Raw genomic sequence first — 23,957 nt, forward strand, 5'->3', positions numbered from 1 at the left:
AGATATGGCGATAAATCAACGGTTATACTAATTTGTAATTACACAATCTCTCTGCCCTTCGTTGCCCAAGAAAATGCTGAAGAGACCTTTACTTATAACACATAATGCATAGGTGCAAACAAAAATACCAAATAACTCTCGATTTTGCCTTCCTTTCTAAAGTTTTATTGTCCAAAGCTACTGTTTGACCTAAATCCAAAAAACTTTAGAAACTATTTGAAATTTGAATTTGCAACATCAAACAATTAATGATTTTAAACCCTGATGCTCCATCTTCCATAACACCAACTATTCGTCATAGAATTTTTCTTGAGCAGTGTCTGATAGATTGCACCAGTCAGCTGTTAATGATCATTCTGTCAGTATTCCATTGATATAGTGCTCTGGATTCGTCAGATCATGGGGCACTGCTGGTCGTTGAACCTATTTGAAGATAATATATAGGTAATTGAATTGTACCGGGATCAACACTATCTATAGCTAGTGTATATTAACTCCGTTATAGACGGTGACAGGTTTTTAATACATTTTTTCTATTTTGACTTAAGTTATTAGATTTTAACTGTATAAATTTTGGTTTTCCTCCAACATGATATTTATATTCAAAATGAACTCGCATCTGTGCGCTGGAAAAAAACGACACAACCGAGGGAAGAAAGCGTCCTTTTTGGCCGGTTTTTGTCGGTTTTGTTGGTTTTTTTTTTGTAAGATCTCTAGGTCATTGTCGTTTTTGCTGTTTTGGTTGGTAATTTATGTGATAAGTGTCGATTATGATTAAGAACTCTCGGTTGTCCAGAATGAAGTGTATTGACCCAAGGCAGGTAATGACAGACCGACTTGGATTGCAGAAAAGGGGAGAAGGTAAACCGACCTTACCCAAATGTGGGTATCGATCAGACGGAAATGTGGGTATTGGCTTGACTAAACAGAACAAATACTTTTGCATCTTGGACAAAATTGTCCATTTTTCTAGTTGTAAGCAATCAATCCCAAGAAAACTGTTAACAATTTTTTTCAACAACCCAATACTTTTATGTCTTGCGTGTGAAAAAACTTGAGTAACAATACTTAAATTCCAAGTAATGGAATAGAATTTTTGGACGGAGAGCTAGAAAAATTGCAATTTGGTACTAGTTGCTGGAGATAATTAGAACTTTCGTCTTAATAACGAAACGAATCTAATCATTCCTGTTCATAATGAAAATGTTGATGTGAAACGTTCGATTTTGCCGTCTTTTATATTTTTATTTTCTGTTTCATGACTATACATTTGAGCAAAAAACTTGGGGTATTAAGTTGCCGTCTTCGCTACTAGCATACGAGAACTAAACAAATTTTAGTTTGCATTCCTCGATCCATTCTTTCACGTAGTCAAATTGACAGCTGACTAATTTCAGCTGTTACTTCTCATTGTTCGGTAAAAACTTGTCACCTCTGTAAAACGTACATTAAGAAAAGAAACCCGGCTGTCTGGCCAAAAGAAGCAATACTATTTTTTTGTAATCAAACAACAGAAAATGCATGTTTGCCAATTTTGGTTTGAAAAAAATTCTAAATGGAAAGATGAACATCACTAAGAAAAGATTTTTTGGCGAGTACATAAACTCTCACTTGTCACTTTTTGGGGCAACATATTTATGGTTTGAAGCAAGCCCGCAAGGTTGGAAATTTGTTAGAGCAAGCAAAATTAAATTAAAATTTTTCAAAGCCAGACTTATTGGTCAGCATTTTCCTCGATTGGAAAAATTTAATTGCGCTTTGAAATATCCACATAAACCTTCATTGAAATTTTAACCCCATATTTAGTGTCTATTGTATTTAGTTTCTGCGTTTTCCTTGCCTGGAGTTTTAACCAATAATTTTACAACATTTGCAGACAAATCAATGCATTTAATCTAACACCTGTTTTTTTTGTTTCGAGTTAAAAATTACTTATGGTTAGTTGAGATACCGTAATTTCGAAAGAGCTGAGTTATTGGGAAAGTGATAATCAGCACATACTGTTTTAATAGGCAGTTTGTAAACTTTGATAGATTTATGCAATTATTGTTTCGACCCCTCTTGAGGGGAGAGGAACTATATACTCAAATGGGGTTTTTTACCATTCAAAGAATTTGAATTGTATTGGAGCGCTGACTTTTTTTAAGATCTGTTCACACATTTTCATGATTTTGGATGTCAATTTGGAGTAGTGATTTTGGTCATGCCGAAACAGGAAGTGGAGCGAAAAAGCGAGTGGTTTTGCGGCGTGAAATTTTTGCGCTCTAATTTTATAGTAGAGTCAGAACACGATGTTTGAACACAAATATTCGGTTTTTTTGTTCACATACGGCAATTTCACTTTGATTTTTACTGTTTTTTTCAATTTTTTGATCGAATTTCTTTCTAAATGGTTTTCCAATGTATCAATGTTCATTCTACGCCTAGTTTTTTGTTTGAACCAAAATTTCATTTCTCGAGAGTGGTTTTTTGCGCACATGCAGAATTTCGACACTGATTTTCTGTTTTTTTTCTTTTTGACGTTTTTGTAGAAATGATTTTCCCAATTCACTCATAGTTCGTTCTAGGTCGAGTTTTCTCTAGTCAATGAAAATTCTTTGAATTGTACGACAGGACTTGTCCTGCTATTTTTTTTAAAGATCTGTTCACACATTTTCATGATTTTTGAAGTCAAATTGGAGTAGTGATTTTGGTCACGCCGAGAGAGGAAGTGGAACGAAAAAGCGAGTGTGTTTGCGGCGTGAATTTTTTTTTTGCTTTAAAATAAAAGTAGAGTGAGAAAATGGTGTTTGAAAAAAAATCGCTTTCTGGCTCGTGGTTTTTTGTTCACATGCAGCAATTTCATTTTGATTTTCACTTTTTTTCGATTTTTTTGATACGATATTTTTTCAATATGGTTTTCCCATTCCATTCATAGTCCGTTCTAGACCTAGTTTTCTATTTAGTCCATGAAAATTTTTTGAATTGTACGTCAGGAATTGTCCTGCTATGTTTTTTTTTGTTCAGAGAATTTTCGCCGATCGATATATTTATCTTGGAGAGTTGAGACTCTTATCATTAGAAAGCTTGTCCAGCGTAGAAGAAGCACCTAAAAGATTTTTTATATTTTCGTTTTTTACAGGGAGTTATCGAGATTTAAACTTCTGAGAAAAATAGGTTGAATTCCGTTCTTTATTCACATTTTCCAGAATTTTTGCCTAATTTTTCGTTAATTTTGCTAAAATTTGTTAAATTTTTGAAAAATAGTGTTGTTGATTTTATTTTTAAAGACAGAATATTATTATTAATGATTGTAATTTATTTTTTTTCAAAATTTTTTTATTAATATTTAAAAATTCAGCTTTTTTATATAAAAAACAGCACAAAATAAGCTTTTTTAGTCCCTTTTGATTAAATTTGTCGGAGTTACAACCCCAAAAAACCTTAATACAATCTTTGTAGACTCGGAAAGATTCCTACTTCAACTTCTGTTGAGAGTGCTCATTAATTAAGAAAGCGTCCTTTTTGGTCAGTTTTTGTCGGTTTTGTTGGTTTTTGTTGGCAACTCTAGGTCATTGTCGGTTTTGCTGTTTTGGTTGGTAATTTATGTGATAAGTGTCGATTATGATTAAGAACTCTTCGTTGTCCAGAATGTAGTCCGTGACCCAAGGCAGGTATTGACAGACCGACTTGGATTGTAGAAATGGGGATCTATACCGACCTTACCCAAATGTGAGTATCGATCAGACGGAAATTTGGGTATTGTTTTGACTGAACAGAACAAATGCGTTTGCCTCTGGGACATAACTGTCCATTTTTCTAGTTGTAAGCAATCAATCCCAAGAAAACTGTTAAGAATTTTTTTCAACAACCCAATACTTTTGTGTCTTGCATGTGAAAAACCTGATGGATTTAAGTGTAACAATACTTAAATTCCAGTATTAGAATAAATAGAATTTTTGGACGGAGAGCTAGAGAAATTCCAATTTGGTACTAGTTGCTGGAGATAATTAGAACTTTGTGGTCGTCTTAATAACGAAACGAATCTAATCAATCTTGTTCATAATGAAAATGTTGATGTAAAACGTTCGAATTCGCGTTCTTTTATAATTCTATTTTCTGTTTCATGACTATACACGGGGGTATTTAGCTGCCGTCTTCGCTACTAGCATACGAGAACTAAACAAATTTTAGTTTGCATTCCTCGATCCATTCTTTCACGTAGTCAAAGTGTCAGATGACTAATTTCAGCTGTTTACTTCTCATTGTTCGGTAAAAGCTTGTCCCTCCTGTAAAACCTACGTTAACAAAAGAAACCCGGCTGTCTGAGCAAAAGAAGAAATACTGTTTTATGTAATCAAACAGCAGAAAAGGCATGTTTGCCAATTTTGGTTTAAAAATGAATTTTTTATAAACTCTCACCTGTCACTTTTTTGGGGCAACAAATTCATGGCTAAAAGCAAGCCAGCAAGGTTGGAAATTAGTTAGAGCAAGCAAAATTAAGTTAAAATTTTTCAAAGCCAGACTTATTGGTCAGCATTTTCCTCGATTGGAAAAATTTAATTGCGCTTTGAAATATCCACATAATCCTTCATTGAAATTTTAACCCCATATTTAGTGTCTATTGTATTTAGTTTCTGCGTTTTCCTTGCCTGGAGTTTTAACCAATAATTTTTCAACATTTGCAGACATATCAATGCATTTAATCTAACACCTGTTTTTTTTTCGAGTTGAAAATTACTTACGGTTAGCTGAGATACCGTATTTTCGAAAGAGCTGAGTTATTGGGAAAGTGATAATCAGCACATGCTGTTTCAATAGGCAATTTGTAAACTTTGATAGATTTATGCAATTATTGTTTCGACCCCTCTTGAGGGGGGTGAACTATATACTAAAATGGGGTTTTTTACCATTCAAAGAATTTGAATTGTATTGGGGCGCTGACTTTTTTTAAGATCTGTTCACAAATTTTGATGATTTTGGATGTCAATTTGGAGTAGTGATTTTGGTCACGCCGAAACAGGAATTGGAGCGAAAAAGCGAGTGGTTTTGCGGCGTGAAATTTTTGCGCTCTAATTTTACAGTAGAGTGAGAAAACGATGTTTGAACACAAAAATTCTTTTTCTCGTTGGTGGTTTTTTTGTTCACATACGGCAATTTCACTTTGAATTTTACTGTTTTTTTTCAATTTTTTGATCGAATTCTTTTCTAAATGGTTTTCCAATGTACCAGTGTTCATTCTACGCCTAGTTTTTTGTTTGAACCAAAATTTCATTTCTCGACAGTGGTTTTTTGCGCACATGCGGCATTTCGACACTGATTTTCTGTTTTTTTGACGTTTTTGTAGAAATGACTTTCCCAATTCACTCATAGTTCGTTCTAGGTCAAGTTTTTTCTTTAGTCAATGAAAATTCTTTGAATTGTACGACAGGACTTGTCCTGCTATTTTTTTTAAAGATCTGTTCACACATTTTCATGATTTTTGAAGTCAAATTGAAGTAGTCATTTTGGTCACGCCGAAAGAGGAAGTGGAACGAAAAAGCGAATGTGTTTGCGGCGTGAAATTTTTCTGCTATAAAAATAAAGTAGAGAGAGAAAACGATGTTTGAACACAAAAATTCGTTTTCTCGCTGGTGCATTTTTTGTTCACATACGACAATTTCATTTTGATTTTTACTGTTTTTTTCAAATTTTTGAACGAATTTTGTATCTAATTGGTTTTCCAATGTATCAATGTTCATTCTACGCCTAGTTTTTTGTTTTAACCAAAATTTCATTTCTCGAGAGTGGTTTTTTGCGCACATGCAGAATTTCGACACTGATTTTCTGTTTTTTTTTCTTTTTGACGTTTTTGTAGAAATGACTTTCCCAATTCACTCATAGTTCGTTCTAGGTCAAGTTTTTTCTTTAGTCAATGAAAATTCTTTGAAATTTACGACAGGACTTGTCCTGCTATTTTTTTAAAGATCTGTTCACACATTTTCATGATTTTTGAAGTCAAATTGAAGTATTCATTTTGGTCACGCCGAAAGAGGAAGTTGAACGAAAAAGCGAATGTGTTTGCGGCGTGAATTTTTTCTGCTCTAAAAATAAAGTAGAGAGAGAAAACGATGTTTGAACACAAAAATTCGTTTTCTCGCTGGTGCATTTTTTGTTCACATACGACAATTTCATTTTGATTTTTACTATTTTTTTTCAAATTTTTGATCGAATTTTGTATCTAAATGGTTTTCCAATGTATCAATGTTCATTCTACGCCTAGTTTTTGTTTGAACCAAAATTTCATTTCTCGATAGTGGTTTTTTTTTCGCACATGCGGCATTTCGATATTGATTTTCTGTTTTGTTTTCTTTTTTGACGTATTTGTAGAAATGATTTTCCCAATTCACTCATAGTTCGTTCTAGGTCAAGTTTTTTTTTAGTCAATGAAAATTCTTTGAACTGCACGACAGGACTTGTCCTGCTATTTTTTTAAAGATCTGTTCACACATTTTCATGATTTTTGAAGTCAAATTGGAGTAGTGATTTTGGTGACGCCAAAAGAGGAGGAAGTGGTACGAAAAAGCGAGTGTGTTTGCGGCGTGAATTTTTTCTGCTCTAAAATTAATGTAGAGTGAGAAAACGATGTTTGAACACAAAAATTCGTTCTCTCGCTGGTGGATTTTTGTTCGCATACGGCAATTTCACTTTGATTTTTACTGTTTTCTTTCAATTTTTTGATTGAATTTTTTTTCTAAATGGTTTTCCAATGTATCAATGTTCATTCTACGCCTAGTTTTTTGTTCGAACCAAAATTTCATTTCTCGATAGTGGTTTTTTTTCGCACATGCGGCATTTCGATATTGATTTTCTGTTTTGTTTTCTTTTTTGACGTATTTGTAGAAATGATTTTCCCAATTCACTCATAGTTCGTTCTAGGTCAAGTTTTTTCTTTAATCAATGAAAATTCTTTGAACTGCACGACAGGACTTGTCCTGCTATTTTTTTTAAAGATCTGTTCACACAATTTCATGATTTTTGAAGTCAAATTGGAGTAGTGATTTTGGTGACGCCGAAAGAGGAGGAAGTGGTACGAAAAAGCGAGTGTGTTTGCGGCGTGAATTTTTTCTGCTCTAAAATTAAAGTAGAGTGAGAAAACGATGTTTGAACACAAAAATTCGTTCTCTCGTGGTGGATTTTTGTTCGCATACGGCAATTTCACTTTGATTTTTACTGTTTTTTTCAATTTTTTGATCGAATTTCTTTCTAAATGGTTTTCCAATGTATCAATGTTCATTCTACGCCTAGTTTTTTGTTTGAACCAAAATTTCATTTCTCGAGAGTGGTTTTTTGCGCACATGCGGAATTTCGACACTGATTTTCTGTTTTTTTTTCTTTTTGACGTTTTTGTAGAAATGATTTTCCCAATTCACTCATAGTTCGTTCTTGGTCAAGTTTTTTCTCTAGTCAATGAAAATTCTTTGAATTGTACGACAGGACTTGTCCTGCTATTTTTTTTAAAGATCTGTTCACACATTTTCATGATTTTTGAAGTAAAATTGGAGTAGTCATTTTGGTCACGCCGAAACAGGTAGTGGAACGAAAAAGCGAGTGTGTTTGCGGCTTGAATTGTTTTTGCTTTAAAATTAAAGTAGAGTGAGAAAAAGGCGTTTGAAAAAAATTCGCTTTCTCGTTAGTGGTTTTTCGTTCAAATGCGGCAATTTCACTTTGATTTTCACTGTTTTTTCGATTTTTTGGATGCGATTTTTTTTCAATATGGTTTTCCCATTCCATTCACAGTCCGTTTTAGGTCTAGTTTTCTATTTAGTCAATGAAGATTTTTTGAATTGTACGTCAGGAATTGTCCTGCTATGTTTTTTTTTTGTTCAGACAATTTTCGCCGATCGATATATTTATCTTAGAGAGTTGAGACTGTTATCATTAGAAAGCTTCTCCATTGTAGAATAAGGACCTAAAAGATTTTTTCTATTTTCGTTTTCTACAGGGAGTTATCGAGGTTTCAACTTCTGAGAAAAGTAGCTTGAATTCAGTTCTTTATTCACATTTTCAGGAATTTTTGCCTAAATTTTTGTTAATTTTGCTAAAAGTTGTTAAAATTTTTAAGAATAGTGTTGTTGATTTTATTTTTCAAGACAGAATAGTATTATTAATGATTGTAATTTAAATTTTTTTTCAAAATTTTTGATTTATATTTAAAAATTCAGCTTTTTTTGTAAATAACAATACGAAATAAGCTTCTTTAGACCCTTTTGATTAAATTTGTCGGAGTTACAATCCCAAAAAAACCTTAATACAATTTTTAGACTCGGAAAGATTCCTACTTCAACTTCTGTTGAGAGTGCCCAGTAATTGAAACTTTGCCGTTTTTTGCAAACTTTTCTCGTTGATTGTCAAACCTGCAGAATTTAGCGTTTTTTTTAGTTGTAAAATAACAAATTGTCTTTATCTATAACACTCGGACAATTAGGTAATCTTTATGGACGAAAACCATAAGAGGGGCTAGATTTCAACAATCTTGGACTAATACAATCCGAAAAGAGTTCGGATTGTAATCAATCGGTCATTTTTTTTTATAAAAAAAGAGTTTTTTATATTAATTAAAGAACAGAACATTCAAATCAAAGCTCAGGAGGAGCTTCATTCAAATCCTAAGAAGCTCCAAGCCAGTGGATTTACTTTTTTTGTATGAAAGCTGATGGTCGTTCTGACCTTTAAAAATAATTGAATTTTTAAAAAAAAAAAGAATGGCTTAAAGAACTTTTCCCCTAATTTTTTCCGTATTTGTTCAATTTGTAGCTTAGTCTCAGCAAAGAAAGAATGCTTCTTCTTTCTACTGATTTAAAAATTAATATCTACTGCAGTTCTCAGCCTTGAGTTATTGTTATCGGGATTTAATATTAGTAGATATCAGTTTTCTATTTTAAATTTAGTTAGTTGCCCATTTTTCACGTTTTATAGTTTTATCACATTATCAAATTACAGACCCTTCTCCTTTCACAGTATTGCCGTTCAAAAAAAATGCAATTGAACAAATGAAAAAGTCTTGAAAGATATAGATCATCGTTTTAACGGCTTGGACACTTCCTCTTGAAGAATTTAGTTGATTTTTTAAGTTTTGTCTGTTCTGTTTAATGAAAACTTTCATTGAGTTTTCATGGAAAAATAGAGGAGCCGAGTTTTTGATGTTTTTAGATAGTTGATGGCTTTCATGATTTTGATACCAATTGTTTTCCTAAATAAAAAACTTTCTAGCTTCGCAATTTTTATCTTTTTATTGTCTTTTTGTTACCTAGTTCCTTTATTTACCGGTCAAATATGACATTATTGATGTCAAAGAAAGTGTCAAAAACGATTGGTGTCATAAGATCTAATATTTTGAAAAAACTTGTTATGAGCTTACTGTCTTCGACTCCGGCGGTTTTTCACAAAATTAAATTGATTGATTTTTGTCAAACTTGACGTTCTTTTTGTAGATCCAAGACATATTCTGGATAATTGCAGGTCTCAAGAGCTTCGTTTGGACGAAAAACACAAACTTGATTAATTCTTTTTTTTGTTATTAATGGCTTCCATAGCTTTATAAGTAATTTTATTCCGAGAAAAAAATGAAAACTATTACTTATTTTGCGCTTTTTTCTTTTTTGTCTAATTGTTACCTTGTCTCATCAGAAAAAAAGCCGCATATAACATTATTGGTGTTTGGAAAAAGCTCTACTTAACGTAGTTTTAAGGGCCAAAATATGGCACATCTCGTCAATCTAGTGCATCATTTTTTACTCCACTAAGTTATTTGCTTTGGGAGCTATGTTTTCGATTATACATTATTTTTTTTGCAAAAAAATTGGTTTTTTGGGTTTTCTTTGGTTTCTCTGAGTTCCAAAATAAATTTTGAGTTTTTGTATCACTTCCTCATTCGGTAGACAATTATGCCAAAATTGTGGATGAGCGGGGTCGGAAACTTATGTGCGGTCGCACATTACCGAGCCTCCTTGTTCACCAATTAAGTTTACTTTTTTTCTGTCCAATTGATCATTTTTACTTTTAGAACTTACTTACACTTTTGACGAGAATGAACGTAGATGTATGCCTACAACAGCGGAAAATCGTTTGCATATCTCAATAATGTCAGTTAGACGGGTGGTTTGATAAAAAACAAAAAAGTTAATTTGACAGTTAGTTAAGTTTTTTTGAAATTTTCTAAAAATGGGGAAAATTTTTAGAGGACAGATTTTGTTTTTGTTATCAAATGAGGAACAGAAACAATTCTTCTCTTTTTTCATTTGAATATAAAGCATGAGTATGATTTTCATTGAAGTAGCCCCTGGAAACAATTTTTTTCTATTAAAATTGACATATGTTTTTCATTTCCTGCCAATAACAATTCTTTTCTTTAAAAAAGTAAAAAGGATGAGTTGAGTGCATTTGACCAATTCAACTTATTTTAAGTTTTCAAGGGGCAAAGAATTTTTGGTCGATTGTTATCGGGAAAAAAGTAATGTATAGGTAAAACTTGATAAATGTAAAAAAAAAAATGAAAAATTCGAGAAGTAACTTTAATAAAAATGTAAACATAAGATTAAATGATTTGTTTCTGACGACAATTTGATTTTGAAAAAGAAAAAAATGCGGGAAGCGATTTTTGGAGTACTGTTCTGTTTAAAACTTTAAAAGATCATTTAAGCCAACAGAAGGAATCAAACGGTACAAACCTCAGTTGTCAGGAAAAAGGATGTTATATTGATCCATAAAACGATTTGATCTTTCTTCTCCTATTTTTTCCAACAGCACTCAGCACATAATTTTAACGTCACCTTCAATAACATTCTGGGGTAAAGTTCTTATAAAACTGTATTTTTCATATTATTTCACACTACGGATAAAATTTGATTATCTATCGAATTTTAAAAACCATATTTAAATCGTTTCCTGATTTTTTCCAATTCGAAATCAAAAAGTATCTGCAATTTTTTGTCATGCCCTGATCAATCCAATAAACGAAAGAATGCCACATAGATTTAAAATGTTTTGTAAGATTCTAATTTTTAATCTTTTGATGCAATTGTCAAGCTCGCTTGGGTGTGAACAAGTACGTCATTAATAAACCAACTGAAAGTTTTCATGCGAACAAATGACCCATTATATTTTGTTGAGAAATCACCAATGCATTATTACCAGAAAAGGTTAACTTCCATTTCATAACTTAAATTACTAATTTCTGAATTCTATATCCAGTTAATTGATCATATTTGTGTAATTGACTGTTATTAGTGAGCAAAGTCACTCTCTTATGTCGAGAGCCAAGTCAGTTTAATTACCATGATTAAAATTAGTACCTGTAGAAGCTGTTGTTGATGCGGATGCTGCCGATGCTGTTGTCCCGTTAGCCACTTGTGCGGCCGCAGTTGTGGCAGAAACAAGTGGGACAGCAGTTGTAGCAACATTAGCAGGAGCTGGCATAAGAGCAACTGGGAGGTCTGGAACGTTCTTAAAGTCAAGCTTTGCATCCACATTTATGTGCACGTTCTTGGGAAGTTCAGCTCTCTAAGAACATATTTTTGCAATTACAGTAGGAACTTTTCTGTTCGATGATGGAGATATAATTACCAAAACCTATTATTTTCTGTGGATTAAATCGTTCCTGGACATAATGAATTCTGATTAGATCATCTCAGAACAAAATGAATTCTGATCAGAACATCCAAGACCCAAATAGATTCTGGTCAGAATTATTGTCCAGACTTAGATTTGCTCGTTTTTTTCTTGCACGCTGCAAAGAGCAAAACGCCTCAGTGTATGTTCAAAGATGATCTCACCAAAAACTGTTTCGATCCGGGAATTCAGTCTGAGGTATAGAGCGTAGCTTTATCAACCACTAGTCCAGTCTCATAACAGACTATGACAAACCTTTTTCCGTGCGAAAAAACATTTCACCTGTTTTTTTAGTAAACAAATGCTATTACTAAAAAATGTTTGACTTGGTAAATGAAAATGACTATATTGAGGAGTTTATATAACAAGGTGACAATGTTGATTAGGCTTAACCCAGCTTAATGTTCTTCCTACCCATTGGGTATACCGCAAACTTATGGGTTAATAAAAATGTTTGACTTGATATTTGAAATATATAGTAAATGGGACATGAATTTCTCCTTTCTTTATTACACTGCCGTCTCTGCAGAAGTTCCATTTATTGGGAAATTTTGGAGGTTTCAAAGCTCTTTTAGAGTTTTCAGTTTTATTTTTTTAAAAGTTCCAAAGAAACTTTACTCCACTTGTGGAGTTTAAATTTTTTTGTATCTGTGAGTTTAAGATCTGTGCGTTCTCTGTGATTTTTCAGTGACGCTTAAAAAGAGGCTAAATTTTGCTATGATGAGTTCAACCTGGGTGATGACGACATGATTCTTTTTAGTTACCGTTTTTGATGCGGGTGCCGCTGGTTTTGCATCTCCGTTCTGGTACTTGACGTGGGTAGCAGCCGGATCGGGTTCCACCATCTTGTATCCATAGGGTATTGATTGGTATCCAAATCCAGTTGGGAGTGCTGCTGGGAAATGAGTGAATTGAAAGGGTGCTGGAGAGTGGTGGTAGGTTGCGGTCACCGCTGGCTGGTAATATGAGGTTGAGATGGCCGGTTGATGATAGGATGTGGCGAATGCTGGTTTATGATAAGCTTTGTATGTTGCTTGGTGGATGGTAGTCAATGGAGTCCCTTGATTATAGTTAATGTCCCCCGAAGCTGGTTCTTGCGTCGAGGTTACAGGTGTAGCCTGGGAACCGGTATTTAGGTCATCATTTCCATCTTCAGCTTCAGATCCCTCGATCTCAACTTCTCCATTCCCGATCATATTGGAGATTTCATTGATGAGGCTGCTAATCTCAGAGTTGTCGACACTCTCATTGGACGATTGTCTCCTCACATTGACAGATTCTATCAGGCAAAAGTACATAACCTATAATTGTTCCAATATTTAAGAGAATTTGGAGATCATATATATTATAGGCCGTCTTATATTTCTACAGTCGCAATTTAGCATTCTACAAAGATTAGTGTCGTACCACAAAAGACCTAAGCGTAGAACTGAAATTTACAACAAAATTAACAAGGAGGCTCGTTAATGTGCGTTTGTACATGATGTTCCGACCCCCGCTAATCTATATCTTTGACTTAACTGTCTTTTGACTTTCTTTTGCAAAGTGATAATCAAAAATAGATGTTTGAGTATGAAAAAAAGGTTAGACAACCAAACTATCAATTGAATTCTATAATACCATGCCCCATTACAACGAGATTTACCATTGAAAAGACTAAGACAAAAAACAACAACAAAAAAAGCAAAAACAAAACAATTTACGGCAAAAACTCAATATCCTAATTTAAAAGCACCTAGTAACAACGTCAAATTGCAATCAGACAAAACCCTAACTACACAAACTTACTTTTTTTCTAAATACACATCAGTTGGAATTTTTCTATAATGAGACTAGGTAACAAGTCGACAAAAAAAGAAATAATGAGGCGAAATTCAAAAATCGATCAACATTTTTAAACCAAATATCTTAAAGTCCTAAAACAAGTCCTAAAAATAATTAGCTTTTAATGAAATTATTCTTGATAAATTTACTAATAATTCACATAAAACAAACAGGACCCGTCTTTGGTTAGATTAAGCCATAGGAACGGACTAAAGATGGAGAAAAACTCAAAAAATTAGGAACAACAAACTACAAACATTGCGAAAACAAAAATTAGTGAAGCCATTAAAATCATTACCTATTATCTGAATTTTATGTAATTTTATTTCATTTTATATTTATAATAATTCAGCTAAAATTATACTGAATCCATAAAATTGTTCAACTGTACCGCATTTGAAAATCATTGGGATCTGTTATTACGCGATTGTGCTAAAGGAAAAGAAAAGGAAAGAAAAATGCACGACTCCTAAAAACATTTTATTAAAACGTATATTTTAAAACAAACAAAACATCAGTTAGGTCATAATATTAGTAAACATGTTATATTATAAAAAACACGGAATTGTAAGGGACCTCTCAATGATGAAATAAGTTACAAATTGACGAAACGGATGACAAAAACTGAAAAAATTCAAAAATCCTAAAAAAGCTTAAAAATGTATAATATCATAAACTTTAAGACTAACCGCAATAAGTCGTCTGCTTGGTGTAAAATCATACATTCAATCCTCATTTAAAGATTTATGGGACCGGTCAGCAATTTGCGGCTACCAAAAGAATAAAAAAAGCAAATGCAGCAAATTCAAAAAAAAATGAGCGAGAAAAGTGTCGAAGCCATTGAAAAAAGAACTTTTCAAAAAATATTTTTATATACTTTAATAAAACCTTTTAAAAGCAATGAGATTTTTCTTCCTAGCAAATTGACTCTTAACAAATCAACAAACCTGAACAAGTACATTAATACCATGAAATTTTTGAGAAAACCACTTTATCAGTGCCATTGAATTCGACAGCTTTAAACGGAAGCTAATAAATACGCTAAGTGTCGCCTTGATACGACAACAAGGATGTTTGTAATTGACAAGTCACCATTAGGACATTACAGTGAGTCATTCATTATGAAGTTAACAACAAATACAGTCAAAAACCAAAAATTAAGTAGAAAAAGCGGGAAGAAAATGTTAAAGCCATTTAAACAGTCAGTTTTTCTCTGACCACTTTATATATGATCTAATGAGCGCCAACACTAAACTAGAGCAACTATCAGTATTGGAATAATGTGTCAAGATCCAAAGGGAACCAAAATTACGAAAAATGTACAAAAATTAAAAAAAAAGTATGAAAACTCTTGCATCGAAATCATAACACCAATAGTTAGAAGAAAAAACAGCTATTTAGATTAATTCTGATTGATTTAGAAAAGAAGGGGTCCGTTTGTTACTGAGAGTGACTTACAATTCACAAAAAGAATTTACGATCGGTTAACTTTCAAAAAAATTACCAAAAATTACTTTTATATTCTTAACAGCCATTAATTTCAATAGCTTTAAACGGAAGTTAATAAATGCGCTCAGATGAAGCATATGTTTCAATGGAAAAACAGGAGTATCTGTAACGCATAGGTGATCAATATGATATAGCAATAAGTCTTACGACTATGGAAGCAACAACAAACACAGACAAAAACCAAAAAATCAGTAGAAAAGTACGAGAAGAAAGTGTCAAAGCCATTTAATTCATAAGCTTTTCTGTAAATGTTTCGTCCATGATCCATTAAAAATCTTTTCTAGGGCAATGGGAGGTATGAATATCAGGATAATGTGATAAATTTTCAGGTGGATAAAAAGAAAATATCCAAAAACTTTATAAGAATTTTAAAAATATTTATGCTTTGAACTTATATAACAAACAGTTAGAAGATAAAACCGCTAAGCAGATCAATTTTGGTGGCAATAGAAAGAAGGGGTCCTGTCCTTACTGAGATTGACTCACAATTGACGATAAAAACTTAACATTGGTTAATGTTAAAAAAATTTCTCGAAAATTTTTTTGAAGTCTTAAAAGCCATTAGCTCATTTAATGGCTTTTAAGACTTTAAGAATTTAAAGGTTCAATTAATGCTCACTACGAAAACTATTGCGATGTTTGCTGAAGAGACTATGCCATAGGCACAAGAAGTTTAGTAAAACTTCAAAAAGAAAACCAAAATTACATTTAGAATTACAAAAACACTGAGTCGAAGCCAAACAAAAAACACGAGCGATTCCTTGAAAACAATTTTTTTTGTTCATTGGGCCTCAATCGATTGTAAATCAAGTTTTTCATTAACGGAACCTAGATATGAAAAATGACCAGTCTCTAGGTGACCCAAGAAAACAAAATATGAAAAGTTTTCTAAAAAAGAGCTCTAAAATAGAATTCAAATTTTATCTAGTAAACAATCCTCTGGAACCAGAAATAATCTTTTTTATCGCCTTTCTTCTATTAGGAACTCAAAATTGTACTCATTTTTTGGCATGAAATGTAATTTTGAATTAATATTTTAATAAAAAAAATCTTAATTTGAAGAAAAATTACACTAAAAGTGAACAAAATCAAGCCAAAGTTTTGTTTTCACACAAAACTTCAATCCTGGATAACTCATAACAACTCAAAAAAAATTTAGTTTCGAATTCTACGCTGGACGAGCTTTTTAATGATACCACTCACATTTCCCTACGATGAATATATGATCGGCCAAAATTGTCTGAACAAAAAAAAACCCATTTGAGTATATAGTATATAGTTCCTCCCCCCCCCCTCAAGAGGGGTCGGAACAAAAATTTAAATCGCATCACTGTCCCTCATAACAGTTAAAGCCCCCCTCCCACCAACACGTAAAGAAATTGCTTCAAAATGCTTTGAAATTGCAAACTATATCAAATCCAACACACTCCCCCAAGAAAACACAAACAAATCACGAGTTGTTGCGAAGAAATGTCAACATTATAGCCGACTAATTTGAACACCAAGGGATATCTAGAATAGCAGATTAAGCAGAAAGTCAATTTCAAATCTATTGCACTCGACAGGGGGTAGATCAGTTTCTCCAGGTCCACGGGTCGAGTTATTCCATTTAACATAGGGTTTAACATCCATTAAATCTATTTAATTATTCCTATCCATTTTAAAAGAGGAAGGAGCTGTATGCTGAACTGGTTTTTAAGTGAATATTGACCAGTGGATATATTTCACGTATAGGGTTTTTAGGAGATGAGATACTATAAAAAGTAAGAAACCTTTTCAAGAGCTGATATTGTCTCGCTGATGTTGATGAAACTGCATACACTTGAATATAGCGAAAAAAGGAATCATTTACTACAAAACCTTGTTTTTTTTCTGTTTGAAGTTGGATTTGTGAGAACTTTAGATCTATATGTACAGTATAAAATGGGGATTGGTATAATTTCTCTCCATTTTTCTAGTGTTGCTTCGTTTAAGTCACTGCGTTTTGTTTAATTTTTAACAGTCTAAACAACTGGCAATTAGGTGAGAAAACCATTTGTACAAACCGGGCCATTAGAAAAAGTGTTTGATGCTTGACAAAATTTTCTCTTTTTCTGTAGCCCAGAGACTGAATCTCGGTGCGCAAGTTCGACAATTTTCCTGATTCTAGTGAGCTGCAATTAGGAAGAGAAATAATGACGCGCTGATTCTGATCCTCAGTTGCCCGTTTAATTCATAAAATGTTTCCAAGCGAGCAATGTTTTTAAAAGTTGTTCAAGTATGCTCTCAAGGTTCTTCATTGTTAATTCTTATCCCTTTCTTCTGAATCAATTAGTTGTATAAAAGTTTGAATAACTAGGTCATTGAATTGTTCCTCGCTTAATAGTGTTATGGTTAACGCATGTCTAGAAAAATTTGATAGTTTTTCAAAAAGCTCTTTTCCATTTGAAATTTCGTTTTTCTAGCAAACTATTGCTGCTAGGCAAAAACTTCCTATTTGGTTACAGCTTGCTTTGCTTGCCTGAATTTCTTTCTCAAGTCTCATGACATCTGTTTCTAAATCTGGCAACCATACAAAATTCAGCTAAGCTTTGCCAGCTCTTGCAGAACTTCATTCAAACTGCTCATTTTTTTGTTTTAATTAACATCAAACGTCAATGACAAATCGCTTAGAATTGGTTCTTTTAGAGGAACCTTGCTACGATAGTGGCTTATGACATTTTCTTTTAGGAAGAATCCTGAGATGTCGGAAGTTGAAAAAATTCGACCGCTAGGTTTATAGTTTGTTTGAAAAAATTAAAAGTTTTTTCAAAACTCAAATGGTTGGCTCCCTGAAACGTTTGTTTCAGAATAGTGTAATACAAACTTCTTTTCCTCCCTCGTTGTTTGATTTGTCAAAAATGTTTTTGAATCTATTCTAATGTTTTAATTGGTATTTGTCTTTGAGATTTTTTAGTGTTTGGATTTGTGACAAAAAATTGATGCTCTAATTTTGTTCTACGTCCTTTTTGAGGCAGTAAGGGTGTGTGATCTGTGTTAGCAGAACTTGTTTAGTTAGTAGTGAGCCTACTGGATATAGAAGTCCTATGTATCTGTTCACGTCACTCATTGAGTTTAGGTGTGTGGAGTTTGTTACCAGTTTCACTATGCTTCCTATAAGGATGATAACTATAGGACAGAAAAACGGCAATCCCATTTCAATATTTTCTCCTATTTCTCGACCATTTTTTGATTTTACGGCTCTGTTTTAATAAATTTTCTAGTTTTTGTTATTAGTGTAACGATACTCAAGATGATCTTTGTTTACGTAGGTTCAATTTTGTTAGAAATTATACTTGAAAGATTTGCTTTGATTTTTGAATGTCCTTCTTGTGTTGAGAGTGGACGTCTAAGGCGAAAATTTTGGTCAACCTAGTAGCGGTTCATCGTTAAATTCTGCGTGGCCAGTATCCAGTTTTTGTAAATTCTGCGGTCTCGTTTTCTAAAAAAAATTCCAGTTTTTCGTGTTGTATTTGAGAAAATTTAATCTAAATTTCTAACGTTGCTATTGGTAATAAGTCTTTTAAATCTTGAATAGAGTCCACTTCTAACTGGTGTTCATCAAACGCTTTTTGTGTTCTTTTCTGAGTTTCCCCCTAATTTGTTTGATCTTTTCGACTACTTGTTGATATTAAAAACTCAACAAATTTTTTTTCAATCGTTTCAGTCACACGGAAGATCTGATTGAAATAGGTTCTGATGAAAATTTTTTTATATTTACTCGACAATCAAAAGGTTTGTTTAATGTTGCTGGTAACTCCTTTCTTTTCCTGCAAAATGATCGAAACCTCTTCTTTTTAAATTTCTCAAATTTAATTGCCAGCATTATCTGTGATTTGAAAAGCAGCTTCAATTTTTATAAAATCGTAAAACGATTTACTAAGTTCAAGGCGATTTTTAACGGAATCTAGAGCGAACTAAGACTTGCAATAAATGTTTGATTATTCCCAGATGTCATAAAGGCCTTCAGTTCTTCAACACTTTTGGTAGTGTTTTAATCGTTCCTGCCACATGTTTTATGATTAGCTCCTCTTCTTACAAAATGAGCGGAAGCTCTCTTTATTAAAAATGTCTCAATTTTACATAAAATTGGGTAATTTTGATTTGAAATTTTGAGAGCTATTGAAATATTCAGATGGAACTTTTGCTCCCTCGTTGTTTGATTTGTCAAAAATGTTTTTGAATCTATTCTAATGTTTTAATTGCTATTTGTCTTTGAGATTTTTTAATGTTTGGATTTGTGACAAAAAATTGATGCTCCAATTTTGTTCTACGTCCTCATTGAGACAGTAGGGGTGTGTGATCTGTGTTAGCAGAACTTGTTTAGTTAGTAGTGAACCTATTGGACATAGAGGTCCTATGTATCTGTTCAAGTCACTCATTGAGTTTAGATGTGTGGACTTTGTTACCAGTTTCACTATAAGGATGATAACTATAGGACAGAAAAACGGCAATCCCATTTCAATATTGTCTCCTATTTCTCGACCATTTTTTGATTTTACGGCTCTGTTTTAATAAATTTTCTAGTTTTTTTTATTAGTGTAACGATACTCAAGATGATCTTTGTTTACGTAGGTTCAATTTTGTTAAAAATTGTACTTGAAAGATTTGCTTTGATTTTTGTTTGATTTTTGAATGTCTTACTTGTGTTGAGAGTGGACGTCTAAGGCAAAAATTTTGGTCGACCTAGTAGCGGTTCATCGTTAAATTCTGCGTGGCCAGTATCCAGTTTTTGTAAATTTTGCGGTCTCGTTTTCTAAAAAAATTCCAGTTTTTCGTGTTGTATTTGAGAAAATTGAATTAAAATTTCTAACGTTGCTATTGGTATTAAGTCTTTTAAATCTTGAATAGAGTCCACTTCTAACTGGTGTTCATCAAACGCTTTTTGTGTTCTTTTCTGAGTTTCCCCCTAATTTGTTTGATCTTTTCGACTACTTGTTGATTTTAAAAACTCAACAAATTTTTTTCAATCGTTTCAGTCACATGGAAGATCTGATTGAAATAGGTTCTGAAGAAAATTTGTTTATTTTTACTCAACCAACAATCACAAGGTTTGTTTAATGTTGCTGGTAACTCCTTTCTTTTCCTGCAAAATGATCGAAACCTCTTAGTATTTTTAATTTCTCAAATTTAAATGCCAGCATTATCTGTGATTTGAAAAGCAGCTTCAGTTTTTATAAAATCGAAAAACGATTTACTAAGTTCAAGGAGATTTTTAGCGGAATCTTGAGCGAACTAAGACTTGTAATAAATGTTTGATTATTCCCAGATGTCATAAATGCCTTCAGTTCTTCAGCACTTTTGGTAGTGTTTTAATCATTCCTGCCACATGTTTTATGATTAGCTCCTCTTCTTACAAAATGAGCGAAAGCTCTCTTTATTATAAATGTCTCAATTTTACATAAAATTGGGTAACTTTATTCGAAATTTTGAGAGCTATTGAAATAGTCAGATGGAACTTAAAGTTCATTGTTCGACTTGTGACTTCGATTGATTGTATTTTAAAAAACATTGTATTTTAAAAGTAAAAAACAGCATTCCAAGGATGTTGAATTCAAATCAATTTTTCTCTGAAACTTAAGTTTTTGATTCGGTGTAAAATTCTCCATAAATGTCAAAGGATTTTGGAAAAGGAATTCAACCTAACAATTAAAATCTTGCACCGTTAACTGAAATTAGTATAACATCGATATGTGAATTTTATTTTATGTATGAAATTCGTGATTGTTAAGGAAAACGTAGCTTCGGTGTTATCGAGAAACTGGTGATTCTAATCCGTTATGTTTATTACAGTCTTTGAAAGCGTAAACAAACAAATTAATAAAAAATGGTTGTTCTGTTATTTTGCACTGGAGAATTCTATAGTTTTAATCGACTAAATCTGTTTCTTGTCTACAGAGAAACCTTTGTCTTCATTGTCTCTGACCTCAACTTTCTTTGAATTACGTTCGGTATTGTTATCCCTGAAATACATATCAGAACGGTTACTTTTATACTCTTCTCTGGGATCAGCTTAGTCACAATACAGCTTCTGAGAATCATTTTGATCGTATGATCTTTCCCTTGAGTAGTTCCTATAATCTTATGGTCGTAAGCTTGAGCTCCACTGGTCGCACCAGATTTTAGTTCTGATGTGATGGAATTTTTTTCGATAGACCCTAATTACAACACTAGTGCTTGATAAAAACTAAATACGACATGGATTGAGAAGGGATAGATCACAATTGGTGGGAGAATTCTCTATCAAATTATCCAGTTTGAGGTCTATAGTTAGGCTGAAATAATGAAAATCTTTTTGTTCTTACTATTAATATTCAGCTGATATGTTGAAGCCAGACGAACAATTGCTTCTAGACATTGTTTTTCCGTTTAACGGATTGCATTTTGTTTGGTCTCAGAGCGGAAAAAAGTAAGAAAATTGGAGCTACTTTTTGACACCTGGAATTTCGCTGGTTGTGTATCCTAACTGACTACGCCTTCCCTAGCTACCTCCAAGCTTGCAGGTGTTTTAGTTAACTCTTTTACTCACCAAGAGTCAGGTGACCTGCTCCGATCGTTATTCCTTGGTTAATTGTTAATATTACAATCACATAATGGAGTCAGTGATTTGAGTAATTTGGCATTTTTTAATCAACCACTTTACCTCTAATGCGCTGAGTTTTATCCTTTTTTATCACGATAAAAAATTCCATTTTTGCCGATGTAATAATAACTTGGAGAACTGAGGGTACAAATTATCAGACGCCAAAAATGACGGCAGGCCCAAATTATTGAAATAATGTTAATTCAGTAAAACATATATAGTTAGTAGTTAATCAGTATGTGTTGTATAAGATTCTACATCCATTGAATGTTTTGTTTTTTTTCTGACCTAACTTAGCAAAAACTTCGTTTCTTTTCAATATAGACCCCCTCAATTTAGTGCTCATATAATAAATAGCCCCTCAATTGCTATGAATATAATATCGTTGTGGGGGCGGCTATAATCTTGGAGGGGATTTTATTAATGTCGAAGATCACAGAAAAGGGTACCATATGTCATCTAATTGTCAGATACTGGTTGGAATTTGTTATATTTTTACGCTCTGGTCCTATAAATAATAAGTTATTTCGTAAATCTGACCCATTTGGGACTTGTATCCAGCAGTCCCGCGCAAAATCCCTTATGCCACAGGCTCCCCTGGGCCGGTAAGATTTATCGCTACAAGAGTTGATTAAAGAAAATATCACATGAGACGGTTGCTATCGCCCTCTAGACGGTAATCAGCAACTCGGCTTCGCATCTTTGATTACTTCTGGATAACGAATAACCGTGTGGTGATTTCATGCTTACCTTCGCGTGCGAAAGGATTTCCCTCGGTCAAGGCCAGGAGGACACAAAATGCAGGCACGAGCAGGCAAATCATTTCCAAAAATTTCTGATTCATCTCAACTGAACAATTTTTAACCAAGCTGATGCACAACTTTTAAAAGTTTTCGTTTTTCAAATATGGGTTTTAGAGAGCGAAGGGATTGCTAAGGCCGAGATTTTTTGATCCTAAATTGATTATACACTCCTTGTGTTTCCATTTAACTTCAGTTCGGCGTCTTTGTTATCTGTCGGCATTTAACCATGGGATTCATTTGTTTAATTGAGGCAGACTTCATTTGACACAGTTCAAGTATTCCCAATTGGTTTCATATTTCACACAAAAACTTTTTATGCATTTAAGGGCTCTGTGCGGTTCATGCATTAAGTGTATCAAGTCTTTTGTTCAATGCTTCAACTAGATTGCCCTTTTGAATTTATGTGATGTGAAAAGATCAAAGTTCTAAATAGTCTAAAAATTATCTGAATTGCAACCGCAACAATTTTCTAATTTTAATTGTTTTTTTTCAAATAGTTCAGCAACTTTTTTTGGTTTTAATTCACGATAGTACCAGTTTGTCGAAAGAACATAAATGTTGGGTCACGTGACGGAAGATCAGACATTGCATTAAAAATGAAGAGTTTAGGAAAAAGCAATTAGCAGTTTTCGACTATAAACTAAACATAAATACTAATTAACATATTACTATTAATTAAATAATTTGATGTAATTTTAAACGAAATTGTGAGCTTTTCGAAAAAATTTGTTTGTCCAAGTTTACAACTCGATCAATTTCAATTATAACCAGCAATATTTTCCATGACTTAGTGATATTTCCTTAGATTAGCGGATATCATAAAAGTTAAATCTTCCTAACTCGATATCGGTCTAAACAGCTCAACCGATTCATTGTCAGCACTGTTGCCTTAAGAAACGCCTTGAATGCGAAAACTAATTTTATTGGTTTTGGGTGGAATTTGGCAGGTCTTCAGTTACACTTTTCACGTTAAATGAACCTTGAAATGTCAATTTGAATGAAGAACCGCTGAGATTTTTCATTCGAAACGATTATCCAACTCGGACTGTCTTATAGTGACTAAAAATGAGATTGAAAGTTCTAGTGTTTTGCCGAAGGTACTGCAACATCATTAGGAAAACAAGCAAAAACATTTTCAGCTCCCGTCTTCCCTCAAACGTTCGCAACACGTATAACAACTGCTGAGAGGCATTAAGAGCTAAAAAAAAACAGGTGTGCCAGAAATGAAGAGAACAGACATGATTCCAAAACTACTCAACTGTGATGATTGAATATCAGTGGTAAGCTAAATTTCAATAACCCACTGTCAAAATGCCCAACTCTCAACATATTAATCAGATACAATTACCTCTATCACCAAAGTCTGGCAAAATTGAGTGATGAAGAGAATTAATTATTTGGCCACCTGAATTTGTTTGATCAAAGTGAGCTATGTCTAAAACCAGAAATCAGTCAAGAAATATTATGGCACGCATATGATTACGACGGTGCTAGGAAAATTGGCCGACAGGGCGTTTAGCCGACAGGTCAAAAATGAGCAATTTAGCCGACAAGCGTTCTGATTCCCTAGACGAACTGGGACGGTTATCTGC

The 23,957-nt window shown here is 33.1% G+C and overlaps 1 protein-coding gene across 1 annotated transcript; it reads right to left on the reverse strand.

The window, feature by feature from the left end:
• Positions 1 to 249: 249 nt before the first annotated feature.
• Positions 250 to 22,653, reverse strand: LOC142342375 (uncharacterized). The gene is made up of 4 exons (XM_075393682.1): positions 22,313 to 22,653; positions 12,393 to 12,907; positions 11,313 to 11,520; positions 250 to 423 (listed from the first exon to the last, which is right to left on the reverse strand). The coding sequence occupies exons 1-4, from the start codon at positions 22,404 to 22,406 to the stop codon at positions 398 to 400; spliced, it is 843 nt and encodes a 280-aa protein (XP_075249797.1). The 5' UTR covers positions 22,407 to 22,653; the 3' UTR covers positions 250 to 397.
• Between the last annotated feature and the right edge of the window lie 1,304 nt (positions 22,654 to 23,957).

This window comes from Convolutriloba macropyga, chromosome 7, assembly GCF_964194025.1.
Source record: "Convolutriloba macropyga chromosome 7, txConMacr16.3, whole genome shotgun sequence".
Classification (NCBI taxonomy): Eukaryota; Metazoa; Xenacoelomorpha; order Acoela; family Convolutidae; genus Convolutriloba; species Convolutriloba macropyga.

Excerpts from the sequence above, each read along its gene's own strand:
- LOC142342375 (XM_075393682.1), bottom strand. The coding sequence starts at position 22,406 with ATGAATCAGAAATTTTTGGAAATGATTTGCCTGCTCGTGCCTGCATTT. Across the intron at positions 12,908-22,312 it reads AAATCCTTTCGCACGCGAAG|AATCTGTCAATGTGAGGAGA; the intron begins GTAAGCATGAAA and ends TTTGCCTGATAG. Across the intron at positions 424-11,312 it reads ATCAACAACAGCTTCTACAG|GTTCAACGACCAGCAGTGCC; the intron begins GTACTAATTTTA and ends ATCTTCAAATAG.